Source organism: Leuresthes tenuis, unplaced genomic scaffold (assembly GCF_036924035.1).
Source record: "Leuresthes tenuis unplaced genomic scaffold, fLeuTen1.0.hap1 SCAF_9, whole genome shotgun sequence".
NCBI lineage: Eukaryota > Metazoa > Chordata > Actinopteri > Atheriniformes > Atherinopsidae > Leuresthes > Leuresthes tenuis.
The window spans coordinates 22,090,378-22,107,803 of record NW_027325363.1 but is presented as its reverse complement, the minus strand read 5'-3'; the positions used below and the strand labels follow the sequence as shown (position 1 = coordinate 22,107,803).

The 17,426-nt window shown below is 39.6% G+C and overlaps 2 protein-coding genes across 8 annotated transcripts in view; one reads left to right on the top strand and one right to left on the bottom strand.

Annotated features, from left to right (window-relative positions):
* The first annotated feature begins 7,695 nt into the window (after positions 1-7,695).
* Positions 7,696-12,542, top strand: kcnj1a.1 (potassium inwardly rectifying channel subfamily J member 1a, tandem duplicate 1). Of its 2 annotated transcripts, XM_072391765.1 has the most exons (3): positions 7,696-7,814; positions 10,645-10,760; positions 10,878-12,542. In XM_072391765.1, the coding sequence occupies exons 2-3, from the start codon at positions 10,666-10,668 to the stop codon at positions 11,782-11,784; spliced, it is 1,002 nt and encodes a 333-aa protein (XP_072247866.1). In that variant the 5' UTR covers positions 7,696-7,814; positions 10,645-10,665; the 3' UTR covers positions 11,785-12,542. The 2 variants fall into 2 exon arrangements, with proteins under 2 accessions (XP_072247866.1, XP_072247865.1); XM_072391764.1 differs by having other exon boundaries at positions 10,645-12,542.
* Positions 12,543-14,118: 1,576 nt separating this feature from the next.
* The window catches only part of fli1 (Fli-1 proto-oncogene, ETS transcription factor), a 34,775-nt gene continuing 31,467 nt past the window's right edge, over positions 14,119-17,426 (bottom strand). For all 6 annotated transcript variants that reach the window (XM_072392838.1, XM_072392841.1, XM_072392837.1 and 3 more), the window contains one exon: positions 14,119-17,388. In XM_072392838.1, coding sequence (XP_072248939.1) covers positions 16,859-17,388 — 530 coding nt within the window. In that variant the 3' untranslated portion in view covers positions 14,119-16,858. The remainder of the gene's footprint in view (positions 17,389-17,426) is intronic.

The window sequence follows — 17,426 nt, the reverse complement described above, 5'->3', positions numbered from 1 at the left end:
CCAGGAACTCTGCAAACAGATATAGTCATTCCTTCTCCTTCAGCTCATCTGTACAATCTCACCCCTTTCCCCACTTTCCCTCCATTGGCTCCATCCCTTCTGACTTCCTCACACCTCCCAGGCTTTGTTAGCTCTGATTGATCCTATTTGTCAGGGCTGATGACGCAGCGATGAACTGCATTTTTTACACTCAGCCCAGAAAATAATTGGGATTGAATAAAAATCCATCACAATAAACATGTCACCACAAAGGCATTATGGAGAAAGTTGAGTTTTTGACCACTTAACAATTTGGCAGAAACTCTGAAGCTTGAAACATAAAACTGTTCTTCATGATGTTAATGTCAAAAATAAAGTTTACACTCAATTGTCAGTTTTGCATTAGGGGACACATAAAGTGCAGAACTGCGCTTCTGCATTTAATGGTATGGAAAGTGATGCATGAACGGGCACAGTGTGTTTGCAAAGGAAAATGTTTAAAATATTAAACAATCTCTATGGTCCAGCTTTAGTTTATTCCAGTGTCAACACTGTGGCCAAACATACCATCTCAGGGACAAAAATGGGTGGGGGGGGGGCATAATGTGGTAACAACCATATTATTCTCCATTTTTATATTCGAGTCATCCTGTGAAGCTCAGCTTTAGAGAATGAAAACATCTATTAATGTTTAAATTATGAACTATTTGACTGTGAAAATCTACAGCGCACCACTGCACCTGTTATACATAATTTAGACATACTGTAACATGGTTTTATCTTGTGCAGCAAAGTGGAGCACACTAGAAAATCTACAATCAAATGCAACACAAATCCTGACTAAGATCCAAATGGGCCCCTCAACACATTTTCAGAAAACAACATTCCCTTTGACACACTTACTGTATGTAGGGCAGGTCTGACATGACAGTCTGCTTCTCACTGGCTGATTGGACAGATGTTTCCATTTACAACATAATAGCCAAGAGTGGATTTCTAGAATTATTTTCACATTAGACAGGAAATTCTTAATTGCTGTACAACTGCTGCCCATGTCCTCTTGTGTGGCCAGAGGTATGGACGACGGGGGTTCAGACATCACTGTGTCCATTTATGCTCAAATCATACATGCTCGAAGCTGTGATACATAAACAGAGGAATCCTTGCCTTGACACCCGGACACAGTGACACCGTGTGGAGGAAAGAGGTACAGCAGGGAGCCACTTCTCATCTGAATTTTCTTTTGTGCTCTGAGGAGTTTTCGCTCATGCAACAGTCACATGAATCAGACAAAACCTTTTGAAAGTCATTGTAGTTATATAAGCTGCAATAACATTAGTTTGATGATGTTTATTAGTAACAGTCCATAAGAGTGAGTTTGTATGTTGAAGCTCCATTTCAATGTCTGTCTCTTTCCGGAAGACCAAAGTAGTTGAAATAAAAAATAAAAAAAACCTCCAAACTGTCTTGCCTCTTGTTCACTTTCAGGAAATCAAGAGTTCAATTCAAATTTTATTTCCAATGCTTTGTTGTATTTTTTTGTCTTAATTTGAAATATGTTCAGACTTCATGGAAAATGCCGTCGTCTGAACTTCTTCTAACAATAAATTAGAAAAATTATTTAATTAAAGACAGTTTATGAAGTGCATGTGTATATATGAGTTCAAAGCAACATATTCTCTTCCATCTCATCACAAAGTGACACTCAGTCAAAAACCCTGCACGTTGGTTTTCGATGTGTGTACACCTTAACTGAGGCTTTGCAGTGCATGGAACTACTCTACAACTACGCATTGAGAATTTGTTGCGATATATACTACATACCAGCCACACCATTTGTAAACCACAACAGGAAAATGTTATTCCATAGTGCTAGCTTATCAACATAAACTGCGTGAGGAGATTAGCGGGAAGGAGGGGGATAGACTTCTGGCTCCCAAGCGGGGAACACATTTTTGAGACTGCTGTTCTTCATCATCCTGTTTTGTCTATATCCTTTACTTTAATTTCTTAAGAAAAACTTCCTTTGCTTTGCTACTACACCTCTTCCAAACACAGCTCTTGCTCATGGTGAGGCTTTAAAAGTGCTTGATTTAGATTAGAAAAACATCATGGTGAGATGTTAAAATACATGTACACAATAAGATACATTTGATTGCACACAGCTTTGCCAACATGTCCTATGTTGCCATGGCAATGAGTCACACTACTGTCATATATGAGCAGCTCAGGAAACTCGGCATCTCCAAAAGCAATCATTTTTGGGGTACCATCTGCTGTCAAACAACGCAACGGGCTCTTGACCAAGCTTTAGTATGTATCGAGCTCGGAGTGAGCGTCTCAAAGCAGGATAAATCACTGCATATGTAGCTCTTCAAATACCTGCAGGGGCATATGAATAATTTTCTAATTCAAACATGATCAAAAAATAAACCATAAACCATAAAACCTTTAAAAGTAAACTCCCAAGTACCCCACTTGAGAATCAATGTCCACTGAACATCTTCATATTAGGCCCACGGGCCTAATACACTTATGTATTAGTTTAATACACTACTATACGTGTATACATAAGTGTATACTAATACACGTATTATACAACTATGTATTAGTTGAATACATAAGTGTCAAAGCATGTTGACATCCATTCTCTGGTGCAGTGTCTCCCTCTAATAGCCATGTGTTTAAAACATAGGCAGCAAAGAACTGCTGACAGGTTGTGCTCCAACTGAGAAAAAGACTCTTGTATCCTGTCGTCCCCGTAGGCAAAAGGATTTTGAGATCTCTGATACCTTTCAGCTCCAGGACACTGCTGTGAGAGCTCTGATATGAAAGTTTAAAGACATCTGTTCTTCTGACAGTATTATGTTTTAATATGCAGAGAGGTGCTGTCAGGCCGTCCTTATAACCACGGCACACCAGAGATTAGTCTTTGTACAATAACACTAGGACTATTTTTTTGTTATTGTTTTTTTTTTTTTATCTGGGGAACCTCTCTCAGGGAGGCAAAGAATAATGAACTAGCCATAGAAAATGATAAAGAACTGTGAAAATGCATGAAATGTGATACACTGGCAGTAACAGTGTGTGCACACGGGTTGCTATAATCACTCAAGTGGAACAATAATTAGGTGTTTCTTTTGTGGATTTGGTAACTGGGTCTCGTGTTACGTTGTACTGAAGGGATATGCAGCTCCTTCCTCACATGTCACTGACAACAAAGTGCTGGGGTGAGAAAAAAATATGAATAAGAGAAGTGATTTTAAGCTTTTAAAAGGGGTTCTGTATTTTATTTCCCCTTCACACACCTAATTATTCAGCCTATGTGGATGCTTAATCAGGCTGAAGTCCTTTGAGTGGAGGGTGTATGACAAGAAAGCAAGATCATAATTTAACCTGAGAATATTGAGTGAAAGAAAAAAAGGGATACATTCGTCCAAATTCATCCAAACTGTCTTTTTGGCTCAGCAGGGAGAATTCCCTGTTCCTGATTGCATGTATTCCATGAATAGCGCCCTGATGTGCAAGGAACAAAAGTCACAGATACGTCAAAGGTACCTCTCTGCAGTCTTGAATCAAATACAGATGAATGGAAGGAGTTTATTTGCTACGAAGAAACACAATAGATCATGTTCAAGCAGCGTCTTGTAGTTGAAAATTCCAACAAACCCTGCCAGCTGGACAGGTCTCAAGTTCTTTGTTTTCATTTAGGCTCAACGGCTGTCATCCTCCTGTTCTATTGTCATTTATATTGCACCCAAAAGACTCAATCCTGGATGCACAGACTTTTAGATTATCACAGCTTTTCTTACCCCACCCGTCATGCTCTCACTGCACAAATGCATGCTGATAATAACACTGACTTCTTCCGAGGAAAGGCTTTGTAGCTTTTATTGATATCATCACAGGAGCCACACTGCACTGTTTGGAACTGTAGTGCTTGGCATTTAGTACTTTTTACATAGAGAATGATGGATATGCAATATGAATGCTCAGTGACACGATGATCCAGCTCAGTGATACAGCCTGCTGAGCCCTTGCTTTTTGCTTACATAGGCACACATTATCACAACTATCATCTCCAAGGTATTTGGTTAATTTGATGATATTGTGACTCTTGTGATTTTTGCCAAAGCTACCAGACAAAAAGCTATTTTATAAAACAAAATCCTAAATAAAAACATTTTTCATGATTAATTCTGAGTTAAACTGATTTATTTTTTGCTGTTGCTGCTGAACAGTCTTCTTAAAAATGAATGGGCTAGAATGAAGTGGTGTGAACACAGGGTTACAGTGAAAATATGAAAAATGAATGACATCATATAGTCATTATTGTCCCTCACAATCAGCGAATCACAAACTAAGTGGTGTTCGTGAGCCCTCAAGCTGTCGGAGCAAATCAGTTCTTGGGCAAGGAGGGGAAAAAAGCTTAAGTGAGCCAGGATATGAAGCAGAAAGAGTCGTGGCAACATGTTGAATGTTTAACAGCTTCAAAGGAAGGTTATGGTTAAGTGCTAACAGGTTTCAAACAGAGATCTCTGTTCTTGATTTCACAGTGAATGAGGTGTTGTCGATTCAAATCATCAACAAGATGACTAATGAAAGCAGCATGAAAGATGGACTTTTCCTGACTTCTGTGACTGTCTCTTTTCGGGGATATGGGCCAAAATGGAGTAAAGGACTAAACTCCAGGTAATTGGGAGAGGCTTTTCATTGGAATTAATATTGCTCGCAGATGCCAGAAAAACTACTCAAAATTCATGCAAGATGGGTCTGGGTCTCAATGTCACTGGTAGGCTACTACCTATCACTGAGGTAGTGTGTGCTTGTTGCTCAAAAACCTTTTTCCATTTCAATTGTGGCGCTGCTGATCCGACAGTATCGGCCCAAAATCCAACCACAGATTCGTGAACATTGCTCAACTTGCTCGGAAACGGTCCCAAAATAGCAGGACTGTGCCAATTTCTGCCCAAAGCACAGTAGCCGTAAAAAAAAACTACATAATCAGATCAGGAAAAAGAAGGTATTCTGTCAAATATGTGAATGTAACTGCCCATTGCAGCAAATAAAAGGTGCACATCCATTTACATAAAGTACCAAGCAAAGAAAACAAACAATCAGAAAAAGTAGTCAAATATAAATATGAAATTTCCCTTTACAACAGAAATATTGACTTTGTGGTGTTCAAATGGCACAGATGTGTCACATGTAATGTCTACAAAATGAAAGTAAGAGGTGTCTATATTCAGATGTTTTTGGGTCGATGAATGTGAACTTGCACCACAATGAGCTTTCCACGAAAATAAGCCACAGAACGAAACACAATACAGATTTAATAACAGAGATTTCAGAGTTATGTTACTAAAAAAAAGTCAAACACAAAGCACTATAATCAGCTCACAGATATCCATCTGGGATGCTCTGGTTAAAATAAACCATCTACAGCTAATTGGCAGCTTAGATAAAGTCGAACACAGTCTTACCACATTTATATACAGAATTTGGCTGATAGGCCTAAAACGTCACATGGCGTTTAACTTCTTGTTTTCAGATTGACAATCTTCTTTCAAAACAAATTTACAGTAATCAAACTTGAGTAGAACAACTCTTACTGATGCTGGAAGTTCAGAAACTCTTACAGGAAACATTTGAAACCAAATTCCTCATTGCATCATCAGTTCAGTGCTGAAATCCAGTAAATTTCCCTTCTAGTAGATTTCCACATCTGGCTGGAAGGGTTACATGTTAAACTCCAAAAAAATGCAAAGTAGCAGCAGAACTACACTTGGCTTTTTGGTGGAGCTTGGCCACAGCCCATTCCTTATTTTTGTATGAATGGCAGATATGGTGACATATATATGTAATAAATCAGTGAAATCAATATTGGTCAAGCTTGTGTCGGAGCTCTTTGCATGTATATGTCTGTGCCATCTCCCTTTGATTGTCAAGCACTTATCACCTTGTAATCCTGAGCGACTGCTTTCACTGGCTTTGCCCTGAAGCCGGTAGACAGATACCGCAACAGAAACCGGCTTTGTGCATTTGAATGCTCCATTTGATGCCGACAGACACTCCCAATGTTTCTTATGGAAACACTAATGTGTGGACCACACAAACATTTAATCCTGAAAAACGCAGAGCTGAGATGGCAGAAAAGGTGTTTATATGCCACTGATAAATTTTTTTTGAAAAATCACTCAGGTGTAAACTGCAGTCACGAATGTTAAATATATCATTTTAAACTTACGCATCATTTTGCAACGCACGCTGATGCTAATTTATTCACTGTGGTATCTCAACTGAATTAGAAATCTAAAAAAATGCACAATCAATTTCATTCATTTAAAAAAACAAGGACAATAAAAAAACAAGTCAACAATTCAAAACAGGTACAGCCAAAACTGACTTAATCTGGGGTTATGTTATTCAAATGATGCATTACTAACCACTAAAAACTTTGCAATACCAGTAACAAAGACAACGTTCCATGTCTGCAATAATTTAAATTTTTTTTGAAAATTATGACTTTTCTCTTGTCACTGCTGTATTTCAAAAACTTCAAAATTTGAGTATCTGCAATTTGACAGATAAAAGCACTCTAATACATTGCTTTCGATCAAGTGTAGTCTAATGCTCTTAAGTCGTTGAACCAGCCCAACAATCAGTATAGTTATGCGGTCTGGTGGATATTCGTCAGCACTTTGTTTGAAACAAAAAAAGTAAAACAAAAGAGTTATATGAACAAGCAGGCAAATCACCTCGAAGTTAAAAAAACCCCTGAAACTCTCAAGAACACATTACCATTTCTTTACCTGTGCGGGAAAACCAAAGTGAGCCTCGTTATACTGCTGCCATAATAAATATTCTACACCACATATATGATAACACAGCAGCATTTTACACTCTTTGGTTGGGAACAATAGTTTTACAATGAATCCCATGACAATTGACAACTTTTCTTCCCTCAGCACCCAAACATCTGCAGCTCTGTAATTGATTTGGTTCCTGACAATCCTCTGAGAGCTATCTGTTTGTGATGTCTCATCCCGTCCCAAATCTATGGGGAAAATCTTAGTGGCAAAGATTAACGTGACTGCACTGTGCCGAGTTGTGAAGTGCTGATTTCTGGGTGATGGTGACAACATTGGATCCAGGATCTGTCAAATATATCCTCCTGGAAATCACTGTTGGGCCCAGCAAAACATGCATAAAGCCACGTCAGTTATATGATATTTAAACTGCTTTAACCTTGTTTCATATGCTTCAAATCATCCTTCTTGCTCATTCATTTTCCCTAAACGGTGGCATTAAAAATGTGCCTGTGTGCTCCTGTGCTCACAGTTAAAAGTCCATCTGACATTGAGATGCAGCAAACCAGGGTCATTTACCGAAACAACACATGAAGGCATTGCATTACACTGTCAACAATCGCTTGGCTGGTTCATCTAGCATGAGCGCATCAACACAAAAGATGGGATTCAAATAAGAAACAACCAGCTCTGAATCCAGGGCAACTGCCAGGGCACGGCAGACTGGTAGAGGTCAGCTTGGCCCGTAGCGCCAGGCTTTTGTGGACACAATACACATTTTTGGAGTCAGGATAAGATACGTTATATGTGTGGGGATAGAGGGATGACCGATGTACCTGTGGGCGTTAACCTTACCTTGATGGTTGTAGCACAGAGAGACAGTTTAAATGCACGCAGGTGCTGTGTGACAGGCATCTAGTAAGAGCAGGACACACCTAAACTGTCTCATACAGCAGCAAACAAGAAAGACGGAGACAACTTATATTTGTCAGCCTTTGGATGTTTTACAGATAACTTCAACTTTCGGTGAGTTCACACCTCAGAAACATCTTTAATTTTGAATTATTTTTTACCTTCATAATGTTATATCATATATAGCAACATGACACCATGACCTAATTTTAAGATGCACTAAGATTACAATGTTCAGTGTAAATTTAAATCCTCTTAAATCCTTTTAGGTTGTTATGACTCAGAGACAATATATTTTAGCTTCAAGATTTTAAATACGATGGCAATGACTCAGTTCATGCAGTCAGGGATTGTAACTGTGAAGGCGCATTGAAAATGTCTCACTTTGCAAATAAAGAAAACTTGAACATTGGATATAGATAGTGATAAGTTTACCTGCTTCATTTAATGCATTGAAACTGGGATGATCTGATTTGTAAAATATTGTAATACTTACACTGTAAATGATCAAAATACAGTCATGTGATTAAGAAAGTACACCCTCTTTCAATTCTAAGGTTTTCCATATAGGACATTAAAAAAATAAAATAACATAATTTGTTCTTTACCAGGTTTCAAAATCAGGTGAATACGATAACAGCTGAAAAACAACACATGGCATCTTAAACTGTGTAATTATTTCTTTAACAAAACTGAGCCGAAATGCTGAAGCTGTGAGTGAAAATCCCTCCTTGTACAGCTTGTAGAACCACGTTTAGCAGCTCTAACTTGAAGTGATAATTTTCCAGATGAAGGTATCACTTTCTTACATCATTGTGGAGGAATTTTGGCCCACTTCTCTTAACAACATTGCCTCAGTTAAATGAGGTTTGTACTGTGGCATGGACAATTCTTGCCAAGGTTCAGCCGTCGGAAAGATGGCCTCACATTTGACTTCAGACTGCTTTGGTATACAGAGGCGTCCGTTGTCGACTGCACGGTGTCCAGGTCCTGCGGCTGCAAAACAAGCTGAAATGCAGCTTGGTCTGAGGCGTTTGTGCTCAGATGCTGTGTTTGGTTTTAGTCAAACATGGTGCTGTGTGTATTATGACCACACATCTCTGCTTGGGTCTCATCTGTTCTAGAATCTTGTTGTTTGTTCAAGTGTGACTTTGCAAACCTAAGCCATGTGGTCGTGTTATTTCCTTTTTTAAGGAGGGAAGAGGGTCTCTCCTGGCAGCCCCTCTAAACAAGTCATATTTGTTCAGTCTTTTTCTAATTACACTGTCATGAGGTTTAACATTTAACATGCTGACTGGGGCTTGTAGAGTCTGAGGTGGAGCTCTTGCATTACTCTGTTTGATTTTGGACTGAATTTACCCGGGTTGTCCACTACTTGGAGATTGTCAACTGTCTTGAATGTTTTCCACTTGTGAATCTTTCTCAGTGTAGAATGACAGGCTCCAGATTGTATAAAAACCTCTCTTATAACCCATCCTAGGTTGACAGGGAGTAACACTCTTAGATCATTGCTGATGTCTTTCCTCTCTGGCATTGTGTGCTCCAGACCAACAAACTGCCAAAGCTTCTGCTTTTATAGAGGTGATCACACGCCAAAGATCAATTAATCTGGTGCATCTGATGAGAAGCATCAGCATTTGGTTGACTGCTTGACCTCTTAAGAAGTGAGGGTATGTTTAATTTTTCACTCACTCCTTCTGCATTTTGGCTCAGTTTCTTGTTAAATAAGTAAAAAGGTTGCATTTGCCTCCTTTTTGAGACTTGAGTGGGGACTGGATGATGGTTTTTTAACATCCTGATATGTATAACCCTAGAACTGAAAGTGGCTTTACTTTGTTTGTACAATGACTCAGTGGCAGTAAAGTACTCTTTATATATATTTAAATCTTTGTGGATGTCTAGATTTCAACATGCCCTCTTCATTCATTAAAGCTATTGTTTTCTAATTGAGAGCACAAATTTCCACTTTCTTATCTTACATGCAATTAACCTGCATAAGTAACTGAGGAAATTTGACCTTGTGCCTTGTTACTGCATGAAAATACATTGCTTTAATACTTCGCTTTGGGAAGACCAAGTTTACTTCCAAAAATATTATGGCTTTCAAACAGGCAACACAGTCTGATCATTTAATTTCTTTTGTCAAATGACTGAGTGTGATACTTTTTAGTGCTGCAAACAAAAAAAAACTAAACTTACTGCACTGATCGTTTCGTACTACTTCACACTCGCTAACAAGCATGATGTAGTCCAAATGGTCGTTTGCATGACTTGGAAAGAACAGAGGCCATACTTATTTGGAGACCTCTGTACCGCCACTGCTGCCAGTTACCATCTACCAAGAAACACACTTATGAAAAGTCAAAGCCTGAATAAAGCCAGATATTGTTATGTCTGTGAGCAGCTGCCTTTCTGGCTGAGCTTGCTCAAATTATTTTAATGCCACATTAAGTTTTGCTGCATTGAAACCCAGCAAAACCAAACTGATCCCTGTGTTGAGACACTTGCACCGGGACTCCAAATTATTTGGTTTATTTGGAGCACTTTTAGTGGAAACTTTTGTTTCAAATTAACTTCAGGCTGCGGTACTGCTTCCACAGAGGATTTTAGAGATGATTAGAACTGCAGTGGGACAGAGAAGCTGAAAACACATGAGGCATAAACAGTCTCTGATTCAACTTGTATATAAAGAGATTAATTTGTCATTATTTGAGCCATCAAAGTTCTGTGGGGACCTAAATGTTTCGTCTAATCTGTTTGGGAAAATAATTTACAAGTAGATGATCTTTATCTTATATAATTAGCACAAAGTTAACTACGTTTGTTTGAATTTGCCATGAATTTACACAGTCAACAGTTTATAGGCTGGATTACCATTATGTACTTGCATGCTGTGCATGTATTCAGTGCACATCATTCCTATTTTTCTTGTTTTGCCTCATAGGTTATCAACTTGTAGAAAACAATGGGCTCCTTAAACAAACGCTTCCATGACTATATGGCGGAGAGAAGACGTCAGAGGACCAGACTTGTGACCAAAGATGGCCGCTGTAACATTGAGTATGGAAACATCAAGTATAGCAATCACTTTGCCTTCCTGGCTGACTTCTGGACCACTTACGTGGAGATTAGGTGGCGTTTTGTCATCTTAAATTTTATCGCCGCTTTCACCCTCAGCTGGTTCATTTTTGGCCTGCTTTGGTACTGGATTGCCCGAAGCAATGGAGATCTGACATGGCAAAACCCCCCTTCAGAACATGTTCCATGCATTGACAATGTTGTCGGACTCACAACAGCCTTTCTCTACTCTATTGAAACCCAGACCACTATTGGGTATGGAGGGCGAGCAATCACTCCTCTCTGTCCGGGCGCTGTGGCCGTCATCATAATCCAGTCCATCGTTGGAGCAATTATCAACAGTTTCATGTGTGGAGTTGTCCTTTCCAAGATCTCCTCACCCAAAAAGAGGGCTAAAACCATCACATTTAGTGACATGGCTGTTATCAGCCCCAGACATGGTTCTCTTTGCCTGTCAATCAGAGTGGCTAACCTGCGAAAGACCCTGATGATTGGAAGCCAGATCTACGGCAAGCTCTTGAGAACCACAAACACACCAGACGGGGAGACAGTCATCTTGGATCAGGTGAACATTGACTTCATGATGGATGCTGGGAAGGACAACCTCTTCTTTGTGTGTCCTCTCACGCTGTACCACATCATCGACAAGAGCAGCCCCTTCTTCGAAATGGCAGTGGACACGCTGCATAAGCAAGACTTTGAGCTGGTGGTCTTTTTAGATGGCACAGCAGAGTCCACGAGCTCATCCTGCCAAGTGCGAACCTCCTTTATTCCCCAGGAGATCATGTGGGGCTACAACTTCTTGCCCATCATCTCCAGAAGCAAAGAGGGCAAGTACAGAGTAGATTTCTCCAACTTCTCCAAGGTAGTGCCAGTGACAACTGCACACTGCAGCTACTGTTACCACAACGTCAAGGGTCATCATCACCACTCCAGAGATGGAAATGAGAATCAGGGCTTTGAGATGATCGATATCGAAGCCCCCCCAAGTCTCACCAATATGTGAGACATTGACTGGCAATAAAACTGAGACTGGTAGAGTTTGTGCTTCCCAGTGATGAACTCCTCTGGGACAGACATGTGCTGAGGGGAAGCTGGGGGTTACCCACTTGTAAAAATCTCGCAAAAACCACGGTGTAGCATTTAAATATAAAGCAAATAACTATTTGCTACTCCTTTGTGTTCAACACAGATAAGAAAAGCACGTGTGGGGTCAGGGCAGTCATTGTGAGCATTGTATGTGATTGTATGTAAAACTGCACCTGTCACAGTCTGCTGAGCAAAAACGTGTTTTCAGAATAGAGGCAGGATCACGTAAGATGATGAAGGTTCAGTACAGGAACAGAAAGTTCTCCCTGTCACCCACACAAGGTATAAACACTGAAATGAAGACAGGTACATGGAATGTATATAGCTTTCCTAAAATCAAGAAAACAAAGCAAGTTTTTATGTATACATTCTAGTATTACATGAAGAACCAGTGTGTGGTCATGCAAGTGTAATGGTGTTTGTTCAATATTTCATGCAGGTTGTGAAAAAAAAAGATAATTTGACTTGAACCAGTATGCTTAACTACTCACAGGCACTAGCACTAGCGAAGGGCTGGGCTCCAAGGCCAGTTTTTTCAAACAGTCAGTGAAGTAGTTGTGGTTTTCTTTTTGAGAGAAGACATTGTGTGAGAACAAAGCATTCAGAAAATGCGTAATATGGCTGCATGCAGCCCTGACTATAGTATGGAACAGAATTGCATTTGTAAAGAATTTTTTAAGAATGTTCAGAAAAGGTGTCTGTCGCATTATTGCTCTCCATCTGCATATATAGCACAGTGATCAAAAAGGTCAAAGAAGCATAATGACGAGTGCCAAACCCTACAGGGGCTTTTCATCTGTAAACAAAGTGAAGTTGTGACAGCAAACAGGAAATTAAACACAACACTTTGGAAGTGGTTGGGAGATGAAAGCTGAAAGCATGTTGCCCTTTACTTAGCCCGCATGTTCTGAACATGAAACCAGAACTCTACGTTTGGTGGAATAACAGCGCATACTGTATGATAGCTAACAGGTTTCACAATGGTGGACCTCCCACTATGACCTCGAATGAACCGCATTAGTCAGACTAATGTTTGACTCTGCATCTGAGGATGTTGCTGATAAACAAGCTTATATGACTGACAAAAATGTTAATTTACCAAATAGCACAAATATTATACATGCTAATGCAGAATGTTTGAATTGGACTTAAAACACACACACACGCGCACACACACACACACACACATACACATACAAATAATTTGCAGGGACCTGTCATTTGAAACTCTGCAGTGATTCTACCTGGTTAAACGGATACAAGTTTCAATGGTTTTACAACCGCTACCCTGAAGCAGCAGCTGTGTTCTGGTGTAGGTGCGGTCAGGATTTGACATTTATAAGACAACAGAAGGATGTGGCGATCAGGGTGGAAGATGGGTATATATACACAGCTTTGGCTCCATGGTTCATTAAAACCATACCGTCATCACCGACATTTTTATCATTTCGACGCTGATTTAATAAATGATTATGAATGAAAATGTTTATTTTGTAAATTAGTAAAAAAAAAAACTCACAGCTTCAAAACCGTTCAAACCAACTGTATATCTTAGACATGAGAAACAGGAATTGATTATCAATTAATATATGCAGTTTCCCCAGTGGTGATTAATTAAAAGTCAGCATTTCTAAAACCTTTTTAAATCAATACAGAAGGTCAGCAAAGGTAGATTTTGGGTTGGCGTAGCTGTCACGTTGTTGTGTCAGTTTCTCCAACCAAACAAAGCGCAGTTTCTCTGCTCACAGCTAGTGGCCTTGGATGTTGCTTTGAATCCTGATGGAAAAGAAAAGGTTGTGTATCGTTGTTTTTGCAGTGACTAAGTGGAACTTAGAAGAATCATAAGAATCATTATCACTTAGCCATTGATGTGTTCAGTTCAAAGCACAAACTAAAACCTCCAATCTGAGGGTGGTGTTGAATCGAGGCCAAACAACAACACAGATTAACCAACATTTTAATTTATTCCAGTTCTGCCATTTTAAACTGCATTAGTTGAGCGGGATGCTGTCCTAAAAAGACACCAAATAACAGTCAGATAAAAAATTTGTGAATCCTAATAAAAAAGGGATCCACGTCAGTCTCAGTACATAGTAAATGTTTTGTTTGTATTCAGACTGTAATGATGTAGATTTATTTTTTAACATTGCCATAGCAGAAATGACTATTGTGCAAATCTGGCGAATCTTGCTTCTTTTGTTCTTTGTTTTCAATTGTCTTGAGATTGCGGTGAAGCCAAAGGCAGACAAGATTACTGGAGAGGTAAAAACATTTATTTTGTCACATTTTCCTATACAAAAGCCCTTTTTCAAAAGGTTTTACTTCATACATTGCAGGAATGACAATTATAATAATAATACACTGTTTAATTGTAAAGATATACACACAAATATATATATATTTATATATATTTATATATTTGATATCCAAAATACATTGCATATATGAAGTAGCACAGATCCCTTTTTATTGATGATGCTTATGAAACATGAACATTAAGGGTACATTAGAATAATTTCTTTATGCTACAAATTACATGTCCCCTTTTAATTTGTTCTTTGAAGCTATACATCTTCAACAGGAGCTGGATGTAAATGATAATACTGTTTGTATCATTGAGCATAAAATACCTGAAATCCTTTAAAGCACAAAGTCAACTACGATTTCCAGGCATGGAAAGTGTGTGACAATGGAAACTTTCCATCGTCATCACATGTATCTGCATACAGAGTAAAGGAATCCCCATCTTTTGGATTATGATTCAAGCAGGCATTTGTGGTTTTTGGAACACAAGAAAATATATTTTACACTTTCAGGCACTTTCAGGATGTTACAACCGAATTTTAGAAATAATAACAACAATGAGAAAACAAAAATGTTAAACTGCATTGCCCAAATGTACAGATATAAAAACGATTCAAATGCTTAACAAACTACTTAGCAGAAATGGACTTAAAAGGTTTGCATTTTTGACCGAGGTCAACTCGTATTAATTCTCTCGACTTTTATACTGTGTCACATATGAAAATAACTCTGCATAATTTATACAGTAAGTTGCTTCAATGCCTAGTTGACTGATGTTTATAAAATAATAAAAAATAGGTCTGACAAACGCACAGCGTTTGCGAATCTGAGGATTTCTTTGTTTCATCTCGTCATACTTCATTGGTTTTGCTCTTTGACAAACTACTCACTTCCAAGTAATTCATTTTCAAGTGTCCATTTTCAGTTACTCTAAAGGCAAAAACTTTCGATATGAACAACGTTGAACACCCGACTGACGATGGATATGTTTTGACATAATGTGATGTGATGATGATGGAATCACAACCTTTGTGCATTTTTGCAGGGCTTTAAGATCAGTGAGAAACCAACGTTCAAAACAAATATGCTGCTCTCATACTAGGATCCAGCCCTGGTGAAAATGCAACTTGACTGTCTACTAAGATTACTTACTGCTTAGCTACTCCTCTGTACTGACCTGTGTGGTCCTGACTGGCCTACAAAGAGAGAAGAGACACTATGGCAGCTTTTGGTGTTAGAGCGCACTTAAAAATCAAAAATTGTCAGATATTTGGTGAGATAATTCTTTGTATTTAAAGTTTAGTGCGGTGTCGTCTTGAACTGACAGACAAGACATGGCATAATTCAGCAGTTAAAGCATGGCACTAACTCTGTGCGGGTTAGGGCTTTGATTTTCAGCACATATTAAAGTTAGATGAATGCTCAAGACACTTTGGACAGAAAAAAAAAAGTCATCCATAAAAGAAATGGCAGATAATATCAACACATCTACATAATCACATATGCATAAAGGCACTTGCATGTTTTAGATTCATGACTTTAAGTGTGAAGGAATTTATACATGCACTGTTTTCACAAAATAACCGCATCTGACAAATTTTGATTTCGCATAACCTTTTACATGTACTTCACAAACCCGAAGACATTCACATTAATACTGACATGGCTGAGCAACCAAACATCTGGAAATGGCATGACTGAGAGGCAACAACATGGCGAACATTTAACAGCCTGGCCCATGTTGCCCACTGAAAACATCTGACCTGGGCTGAATTAATGCTGTAAATTACAGCAATTATATCTCGACTCAGCTTCCGCAGCACTATTGACTCACCCCTACCGCACGCATCACCCATCACCCATCACCCATCATCTCCATCGGAAAATGTACAGAGAACACTTTTTGAGCAACTGAGTTGACCCAGGTCAGCAAAACATACAGCGCTTCCTTCTACGGCATCTAACTCCTCTCGAGCCTTCCAGTTTGGAGGATAAATTAAATGGCATATTGAGCGGCATATTCCAGTCGCCACATTTCATTCAGTGCTGAGAAAAGTCCATCTCGTGAGAGCTCCTCCTTGTCCACTGAAATCCAGAGGACTCTCCACACACATACACACACATAAAAAGAGGCGGATGAGCAGACAAGCAGGCAGTGGAAGAAACCCCGGCAAAGGCAGTAGACGAGCGGCAAAGGCAGATGCTTTCAAGCAAAATGTACATCATGTACTGAGAAGGATGTAGATTGAGACCCATAAGTAACAGGCCCATGTCTGGTACTGTAGCATGATGAGGAGGCAGACAGACTCAGGTTCGTCTCCTGTCTTTTAGGCATTGTTTAGAAACGGCACCTACTGGCTTGTAGGTGCAGCTTTCAGGACGATGGGACAGAAAGGCACAGGAAACTCAGATGTGCATCCGTAAAACATAAACAAACAGTTGCTAGTCTTGAAAAGGTAAGTAGTATTCCATTTTGGACCATAGCATCCAGTTGTTTATAGAATTTTACACAAAAAAAAAAATAACAGAACATCAATTTAATCATCCTTCATTCAGGAGTACTACATGTCTCCATCAATTCAGTCTTCATTGATTTGGGATATTAAAGAGTGCAGGTCAGCAATTGTGGATTTTGTTGGGGAAAAGGAAAGGTTTTCTCAGCTGTCGAATGGTCAGGGAGAGTTGTTTTAATAATAACTACCCAGGTGGGATGGCACATGAGTGTTAGGATGGCGGGGAACATTTGGGTTGGGGTAGATGCCTGCAGTGGGCGAGCTCCAGTACTGAGCAGTGGGTCCAAAGAAATTGGAGGAGGTGACTGGCATGGATGGAGGGTGCGGAGATACAAAGTTGACCTTCTGCTGGTGGGCGTGGTAGGAAGGCACATAGGCTAGGTCCGAGGGGTACTTATACATAGAGGACTCGGTGGGGTGCGGCTGCAGTGCCTGAGCAATGCCGTGGAAGTCGAACTTGTAGGCATAGCGCTTGCCGTGCACCTTGGTCATGATATTTTTGTCATAGTAGTAGCGCAGCGCACGGCTCAGCTTGTCGTAGTTCATGTTGGGCTTGCTCTTACGCTCGCCCCAGCGCCGCGCCACCTCATCAGGATCTGTCATCTTAAACTCGCCGTTGGTTCCCTCCCAAGTGATGCAGCCAGCGTTGGCGCTGTCAGACAGTAGCTCCAGGAGGAACTGCCACAGCTGGATCTGACCTGAACCTGATGGCGCACACAAATAAAAGAAATCTTTGTCAGGC